This window comes from Sceloporus occidentalis, unplaced genomic scaffold (genome assembly GCF_023333645.1).
Source record: "Sceloporus occidentalis isolate IW3139 unplaced genomic scaffold, rSceOcc1.0.p SCAF_89, whole genome shotgun sequence".
Taxonomy (NCBI): Eukaryota; Metazoa; Chordata; class Lepidosauria; order Squamata; family Phrynosomatidae; genus Sceloporus; species Sceloporus occidentalis.
The window spans coordinates 3017996-3027720 of record NW_028317069.1 but is presented as its reverse complement, the minus strand read 5'-3'; the positions used below and the strand labels follow the sequence as shown (position 1 = coordinate 3027720).

At 37.8% G+C, this 9725-nt stretch overlaps 1 protein-coding gene and 1 pseudogene across 1 annotated transcript; one reads left to right on the top strand and one right to left on the bottom strand.

The window, feature by feature from the left end:
• Positions 1-648: 648 nt before the first annotated feature.
• Positions 649-3505, bottom strand: LOC149284734 (ryanodine receptor 3-like; annotated as a pseudogene).
• LOC149284733 (olfactory receptor 10AG1-like) lies at positions 3504-5261 on the top strand. Its single transcript, XM_089496351.1, has 2 exons — positions 3504-3521; positions 4323-5261. The coding sequence occupies exons 1-2, from the start codon at positions 3504-3506 to the stop codon at positions 5259-5261; spliced, it is 957 nt and encodes a 318-aa protein (XP_089352477.1).
• Positions 5262-9725: the final 4464 nt, after the last annotated feature.

Below are 9725 nucleotides of genomic sequence, written 5' to 3'. Positions count from 1 at the left end.
TAACTCCTGCGGTGTGCGCTATCGTGTTAGCGGTCGTGACAGGCAGGTAAGTGTAAAGGCAGTTTATGTGTATATGCGTGTTTATGGACAGATGTGTGTAAAGGCAGTGTGTATGTGGAGGTGTGTGTAAAGGCAGTGTATGTGTTGATGCGTGTGTAAGGGCAGGTGTGTCTAAATGCAGTGTATGTGTGTATATGCATGTTAATGGGCAGGTGTGTGTGTAAAGGCAACGTGTATGGGCAGGTGTGTGTAAGGGCAGTGTATGTGTGTTTATGGGCAGGTGTGTGTAAAGACGGTGTGTAAGGGCAGTGTAAATAAAATACCCTCTGTAAAAAAAATAGCTGGGGGGGCACAATTTTCTATTCTTGCCTCAGGCGCAAAAAATAGCTAGCTACGGCTCTGACTGAGTGGGACTAACTGGGGAACCCAGAGGTGGCGATGGTTGGAGAACCTGACGGTGCAGTTAAAAAGGCAGGGGCAGTTTTAAAGGCAGTTGTGACTTATGTAAGGAATGACCGCATATATAAAGGCTTTAATGAACTTAGGCAATAAGTTGGACAATAGACGCTTTACATTGTTCTACTGATACACCTAGGGGGTCACATTGAAAACACATAACAAAGAAGTCATCAATATTTTAAAGGCAAGTTACCTGGAGCTTGACAGACTCTGGGAGTCGTGTCTGTAGCAAACTTTTTGGAGGTGCCTTTGCATCTCTTGTAGCCTTTTCCCCAGCTTCCACTGCCTTTTCTGCATCTTCTTCCTTCTCATATCTCTCTTCAATATCTTCGGGTCACCAAAAACATTTGGGTCGATCAGCAGCAGGATCTGCCTAACATCTTCATCCTCAAAGACTCCCATAATGAGCAATGTGGCAATCAGCTTTAGCACGGGCACAAACTGGAATTCTACCTTGCCCCCCACAGGGTCTCGGATGTGGTCACCACTACTCTGCACAGCTTCTGTTAGCATTCCAATGGCTTTCAACTTCAGAATGTCCACCGGAATCTCAGGGCCATGCTGCTGCCTCTCTTCACCAGTTAGTATAAAGCAGGGTACTGTAAAATGCAGGTCAGATTTCAAACAAGTACTGCACCCCACCCCTGGCAGGCCATGTCTCTTGGACTCATCAGGAAAGAGTCGGATCTGCCGAGTGTCATCAGTGATAGGAATAATAAATTAATTATTCATTATAAGCTTCCCCTCCTTGGCGGACTCCAGATAGATGCTAATAAGAAGGTCGTAGAAGCCAACGCGTAGCAAGCCAGGAAGGTATTGGTTATCAATGGTGTAGAGTAGCTGGGACTGATCCACATGGCTACACAAGGCATGGGCTACACGATTATTGCCTAACGCACAAACTGCGCAGTACAGCTTCAAAGTGTGATAATGAAACTTCATCAGGTCTTCCTGCTCAGAGAGTTCTAAAATATCAATACACCTGATACACAAAGAAAAGAAAGATAAATAAGGGCAAACACATCTCATAAGACAACATGCAAGCAAGCTAGGATGTTTTATTGCATACATCCCACTATTTCAAATAGACAAAGAGTAACTCTTTTTGACAACTTATTTATTGGTAGCATATAACTGAACTTGCCCACACGCTAGAATTCGCACATTACAACAGATGGCAAAATTCCAAGTCTCAGAAAACAGGCAAGATAGAAAAGAGATGGGAAGGTCCGAATTAGGGATGTCCCTCAAAAAGGGAAATGCTTCCCTTTACAATGCATGGTGAATGCAGTGTGCATAGGGACTGGACTACCCAGAGTTTAACTTTAAAGGGGGTAGTGAATGGGTGGAGAGTAAGCAGGAGAAGGTGGAAATTGAGCAGGACTTTTATTTGTAACTAAACGCTGCTCTCCTACCCTGGAGACTCCCAGGCATGGTGGTGATGTGGTTTATGTCATCTTCCTTAATTATTGACAGTTTATGAAATAAACAAGGCCTTTATGTCTGTACAAGACCTCTATGTACCGAGGATTACTGTCATTTCAACAAGGTGTCTGAATGGTGGAACCAGTTGGGGCAGTACATTTAGTTTGTCATGGATCACCCCATAACCCCACATTATTATTATTATTAACCCCACAGTATGTATTAGATTCTACTGCAATCTCTCATGTACTGTATTGTTGAGACAATGGTGTGTTTTGGGCAATACAAGCACATTAAACGGTTCTACATAGCAATGTACCGTACTGCACTGTATTTGCTCTGAAAAAAAACTTGTCTTATAATCGAGCAAATACGGTATATATATATATATATAACAGATAGGATAATTAAAGGAGATTGATTCCTATCACACTGAAGTACTCCTCCGTATCAGTGCACATCATCGGAGGTATAATGCATGGAATCAATCTCTATTCATATAATTTCCATCTTGCCGATTCCACGAATGTAATAATTTGTTGAGCGTTCAGACTTTGTCCCTTGCTGAAATTGCAAACAGTCCCGGTTTCTGCCGGATATTTATGTGCAAACAACTGCATTGTGTGACCCCCTTGGTTGGAGTTTCTCAGGTTGTAAAGTCCACCTGGATATCCTCTTGTTTATCCAGCTGGCTTCTTTTATGGGTCTTTTATAAATATATCAGGGTCTTCTATTGTCCCAACAACCCTTAGTCTATATTGACCCTTGAATATTGGGATTAAAGCAGTGTTTGGCAATATCCAGGCTGTCTATAGGCCTGCATCTTGTGCAACTGCGTACAGAAAGATAATAAGGGGAGAGAGTATAATGTAATAGAACTTCCTGCGTGTATTTTTATTTTTTTTATTTTATTAAAGTTTACAAAAAAAGGTAGAAAGATAAAACATTATGATGTCATCCCAAATAGTGCATGATACAAATAAATCATATACCAGAGATGGAGAATAAAATATTTAGCTTTTACAGTCTTATTTTTACGAGTTTATGAGACCCAGGATAACTAAGGTAAGACGATTATATAAAACAGCTTTATTTGCCACTGCCAGGGTAGGAAACAAAAACAAAACTATAAGTGAAATGGTCTAGTCTAGAAAATTACATCTGAGAAATATTAGCGCCATAGTATCTATCATATTTTGTTTAGTCTACATTTACCGACAACTTTATGAAAATAGTTAAACTGAAAATTTTGAAACAATTTTGCCACAAACAGGAGGTTTTCGTAGAGCATCAAAAGATACCTATCATAAATGAATGTTGTTAATAATAATAATAGCATTCATTTATTAGATAATATTTAGCACAAAATAGGGATTCATAGGCTATAGTTGATTTTGTAGACCACTATCAAGAACAGTTTTCTTATAGACAATTAAAAGATTTCACAATAATTCTTATTCTCAACTGACAAAGTATCTTAGGGAAAGATTCCCACTTGTAAAGCACAGACCAAGACTCTTCTAATTAAAATGGAGTTGTGTCGCATAAAAGACAGTGAACCATTCATATATAAGAAAAGATTCTTTAGAAATTCTTGCCTTCTTACGCTGAACTGCAACATGGAGAACATATCGCTAGTAAGTGGGGTGAATGAATACCATGCATTGTACATAACACCAAGAATATTTTAATCATTAATATATAGGTTATTGATACATTTGCAAATATTGATTTTATGTCAAGTATTTTTCTTGGAAATAATGCTGGGAACTGTACATATAATATTAAAAGCTATAAGCCATGATTTAAACAAGAAATAATAATAATAATAATATTAATAATAACCTAGGAACATAGAAAAAGATAAATTTCATCAATTTTTCCTTATGTATTTTAATATGACTTCTTTACTTTATATTTAAATAAAAGAAAAAATAGGACACCAGGGGAGGAAAGAGGATTTGGGTCCTAAATAGTGACTGTTGCCCCTAAATTTAAATCTTAATCGTTCTTTTTTTAAATATCATGTATAGCCACCAGAATGGAACTTTGAAAATGTTTCATAAAGAGTATTAAGTATATTACATGCAGTAATTAAGCCTTAAACTAATGGAATTTTTTTAAAATATATATTTGCTGATTCAATCTGCAATTGCCATTTGTAATGAATTACTAATTAAATAACATATTTGCAATACAAACAATTTTTTTGCAATCACTTAAGTTTGTGCCCTTGATGTTTAAGTAGCTGTCAAACTGGAATTATAATTTCTGTAATGCTCATCTCACAATATTACATGTTTTTCAAAAAGGTGGTTCTTTGTAGGGGTAAATTCTCACCAATACACCAAGAGATACAAAAGTGTATGTTATTGGCACAATATAATTCTCGTCCATGTCCTTTAACATGCTTCATATAATTAATATGTCTCTTACAGGTTTATTTTTCATATGTAATAGATGACGTGAACAAGACCGGAGTTAAGGAATTTATTCTGGTGGCCTTTTCCAACATTCAGGAGCTAGAGATGTTATTATTTATAGTTATTCTTATGGCATATGTTTTATGTGTAATGGGGAACATAGTGATTCTTGCCCTCGTTAGCATTAAGCCTTCACTGAAGACCCCAATGTATTTTTTCATTGGCACGTTTTCTGCTTTAGAGATTATATTTGTTTCTGTAACCGTTCCAAAACTCTTAGCCAACCTCATTGCAGCTGACAACCGGATCTCGATAACCGGGTGCTTTGGACAACTCTATGCCTTCAATGCCTTGGGAGTAACAGAATGTTACCTTCTCGCAGTCATGAGCTTTGACAGGGACTTAGCTATTAACAATCCTTTACATTATATGGTTATTATGAGCAAAACATTTTATACTAAGCTGGCGATTTTACCCTGGGTTATTGGGCTGGTCATAGCTTTCTTTCCAACAGTCTTCACCGCTAGGTTGGAGTTCTGTGGTCCCAACACGATCAACCATTTCTTCTGCGACTTGGCCCCACTACAGAATTTGGCATGTTCCGACCCCTTCATCAGTAATGTAGTAACAAGCACAGCGGCGATTTTTGCCACTGTCATACCATTCTTTACCATTATGGGATTTTACATTCATATTATTACTACCATCTCGAAGATTAAAAGCTTTGGCGGAAAACAGAAAGCTTTCTCTACCTGTTCTTCCCATCTTTTAGTAGCCAGCATGTTCTTCGGCACAGCCATTATTGTGTACGTGAGGCCAAAGGGAAGCAAATATGATAAATTCCTTGCCCTTATGTACACAGTTTTCACTCCACTGCTAAACCCTTTCATTTATACACTAAGAAACAAGACTGTAATGGTCGCTCTTAAAAAATCAAGATCATTGAAGGACTGAAATTTGAAAAATTCACCTAAAAGACTTACTACTGGCGTCTTCATGTCCTAACAAACACACTGAAAGAATAAACAGCGCTTATAAATTAAAATGGAAGATTATGAGTATAATAACACGGTGTAGATAAAGCTACCATAGACTCCATGGCACAAACGTTACTGGAACTTTGATGTCCTAAAAACTATATTTTTTAAGAATAAAAAGTTTTGTGGGTGAGTCATGGGCAAAAATGGCAGAACATAAAGATAAAGACTAATGTAGGGTCAACTTTTCTTAAATGTCACTTGAGACCCATCTCAAAAGGTTCTTCTCAAGGTATGTGCATGGGGTTCCTTATGAAGAATATACCTGGTAGCATAGGATGGAAAACAATGAAGTTGTTCTATGCCATTGTAAAATATCGCCATTGTGTATATATCGCATTAAAAATAATGCCATAGGTTATGAGATACAAACTGGAGAATGTTTTGTGAATTTAAATAAAAACAGAAATTCATTTTGAAAAAAATATTTGTTAGTGACCTTTTAGTATGTGTCAAATGTGGTCTTATTATTATTGTTTGTGGGAATCTAAATAAACCAAAAGTTCCTTTCTTATTATTTTTGGAAATATAAACTAATCAACATTCTGTGACGCAAGATAGCTTTTATGGTTTGGTGGACGAGTGGTCCCATCTCCAGCCCCATCCACTATTGACCCCATCATTCCCAACACAGGTTTCATGACTTGGACACCTGAAACATTGAGGGAAATGCTTAATTTTTTGTTCCATGTCACAGTTCGGTGACACTTCCTTCTCCAGAAGGTAAATTAGTTTGCCAAATACAGGTATGAAGACAATCACCCATGATCGCAGTGGCTGGAAGATTTATTATGTTGGTTTTCATGGTAAGAATTGGAAGAGGGCCTTAGAGGCAATGTTCCATCTAATTCTTCTTAGTTGGCGTGCGCAGAAAATTATTATTTTTTCTTTTTTTGGGAAAAACTATTGTGCGCACAATTTTTGGACGTGTGCGCTCTCTAAAAAAGCTATGTGCACAAGCGCACAGCTTAGAGGGAACACTGCTTAGAGGGGATTACTACTCTAGGCAGCATCCCCAACGGTCTTCTGCGACTTTCCAGCAATTTCAACATAAACTCGGTCACATGTATTACCAAATAAATTACCATAAAAACTAAACAAAACCAGTTTATCAAAAACTAAAAAAAAAGCAGCCGAAGCTTTAGGCACATAAAAGCTGTGGAAACATTTGAGAAGACTTTCCAGTTTCTATGGCAACAAGTTATCAGTGCCTGCTTTTGTGTCACATGACAAATATTCATGGTTGAAATCATGAACGTCACAACATTTTACATGATTAAATCATTATTTATGGAAGAGGTTTTGGGATTAAAATGTAATCTGACACTTTAAGGTCAATGACTAAAGGGCTATAGGGTTCCGGCCCTTTAGTCATTTGCCCAATGGCCAGTGCGGCCCAGTTTCTGATGACGTGTTACATTTAGGGAACCAAAATGGGTTTAAGATGTGCTCTGTAGAGATAGTGTTAAACATACATCCACTAAGGGCCTTATTATATTCCGTTAGACTCAAGTCCCATTGGATCAAATAGCAGGAACATCTTTATAAAAGCCAGTTACTTCCTCTGTGCCAAGGATTTCTCTTCTACGTTCTTGAAAGATTGGCCTAAGGCAAGAGCATTGATTGATCAGTTTATTCCTCATTGTATTACTTTATTGCAATAACGAATTTTCCCAATGCTTTAAGGGTAAGGCTAGGTAAAATTTCTTCATTCATCTAAAATTACCATTAATAAGAAATTAAAATTACATATATATTGTAACATTTTGTTGCATGTTTGTGAAAAATATTTCATTAAATGTATGAATACTATATTATTTTTTAAAGTAAATTCAGGTATTCTTTGGCGATTTCAATAGTGTGCTAAATAGCATATCCTTAAAAATACTATTGAGCTCAATTTGGAAGCTGGTCCATTTAGTATAATTGTACCTTTATTGCCCCCTGTTTCATGGTGATCCACAGCCCCCCCCCTTATACTAGGAAAACATGGATTTGCCATGTTGATTGACGACTGTTCTTAATTTAGTTTCATCCATTGTTGCAGTAGTGTTTTTCCTTTCTCATTTTATCCTTCTCCTTTTCTCCTTTCACTTTTTTCTACTTTTTTTATTTATTTATTCTTTATTTATTTTTTTCTTTTCAGATACTCCTGGTATGCAAAATGGAACATGTCAACAGGACAATGATTACAGAATTCATCCTACTAGCATTTTCAGATACTGATCATTTTCAGATTTTACTATTCAGTATAACTCTGTTGACCTATATAATATGTATCATGGGTAATGCCCTTACCGTCATCCTTGTAAGGCTAGAACCTTCACTGCACAAGCCAATGTATATTTTTATTACTACATTTGCTGTTCTAGAAATCATGTTTATTTCTGTTACAATTCCAAGACTCTTAGAGAACTTGATCACACAAAACAAAAGAATATCTTTTATCGGATGTTTTGTTCAGTTGTATTCATTCAATGCCTTGGGAGAAACAGAATGTTTCATCCTTACCATTATGGTCTTCGATCGATACTTAGCTATCCATAAACCTCTACATTATTCATCTATTATGACCCACTCATTTTGTGTACAGTTGGCTATTTTCCCATGGACAATTGGTTTGTTTCTATCTTTCATTGTCACTTTCTTCACGGGCCGCATGGAGTTTTGTGGCCCCAATGAAGTCAACCATTTTTTTTGTGACTTGGCTCCTCTCCAGAACTTGGCTTGCTCTGATGCCTTTGTCAGCAATGTGGTGACAAGCTCTGCAGCCATATTCGCCATTATTATCCCCTTCAGTATAATAATGGGCTTCTACATCCGTATTATAATAACTGTGTTGAAGATTAAGAGTTCTGATGGTAAGAAGAAAGCCTTCTCCACTTGCTCCTCACATCTCATTGTGGCCAGTCTATTCTTCGGGACAGCATTTATTGTGTACGTGAGACCTAAAGGCAGCCAGTATGATAAATTCCTTGCTCTCATATACACTGTTGTCACACCATTGCTTAACCCTTTCATATATACTCTGAGAAACAGGGATGTGAAGGATGCCTTCTTAAAAACAATTAGAAGGCTTCTAAAACAAGCTCTGAAATAGTAATTAAAAACTGAATTGGTTTTATTCTTCATTTGCTCTTATGATTTGAAACTTATAATTGAGACAAGCAACTGATCTTGGCTCATGTTCGGATTGAGTTCAACACCTTGTTCCTCAGAGCTCAGAAAAAAAGACATTCAGCCAGTTAAATTGTCTTCACGTCTTCCACCATTGGGCCAATAATGTTGTTTGCAAAGACATGATGAATACGGCTTTGATCATGTACAAGCTGGGAGAAGCAGACCAGAGTTTAGCTCGACCCTGGATCGGTTACCCAATGGCTAGCCTACACTTTACAATCAAGCCTCTATACCATGCGTTCACCTGGAATTTAGTATCTAAAATCATGTTCTACCTGAGTTCTCCAAATACTTCTGTATCAATTATATTACCGTGACATTTTCCTAAGTGCCAGCTATTCAAGTACCATTTAAGAAAGCTTTAAAAGTAATACAAGCAATGTAAACAAATCACAGAAAATGTTCGTATTCATTAAAAATGTAAAGCTGTCCTTGATACATGTAGAAATTGAATTAAAGTTCCTTTATGTAATACTCCAATGGAAAGTATGTTTTGACAGGTAGAGTGTGTGGACCTAATAAAGTGGCCAGTGAGTGTATTGTAACTAGTCTATTGAGCAGCGGCACAGCTGATTGCCCTTGGGTTTCATGGCAGGGAAACCTTGCCAACCCTGGAACCTGTTGCCCTTGGCCTAGTCCTCCTAGGCCAGGATACCTTACTGAAGACACCTCTAAAGACCATGAGATGGCAGAAGGTTACAAATGACTAGTGAACACCTATTACTCTTTTCTGCCAACGGGCCAAAAATCACTATGCTACCACATTTTTTTCATGTCCTATCCCATACAAATACAGAAAGACATTTCAAGTCAAGATGAATAACCATTTACACTGTAGATACTCATAACACATTATTAAATATTAGACTTGTGCATTCGTCTTCGGGCGAACATGGAAACGAACACGAAGAGTGCGTTTTCGTGTTCGTTCCGAAGACACGCCGAAGAGAAGACGGCGGCGGTAAAACATAGGCGAAGACGAAGACACACGCCACGAAGATCTTCGTGATTGTCTTCGTCTTCGTCTACCATTCTCCCCCCCTCTTCTAACTTACCTTGTCTTCGCGGCAGTTCCCGGAAGTGGAAATCCGCAGGTTCGCCGTCACGGGTTACAGGGCAGTGCGAATGAGCTTATTGGTCGCCTACAGGGACCTCCTCTGGCATCAACCAATTGGTTGATGCCAGAGGAAGACCCTGCAGG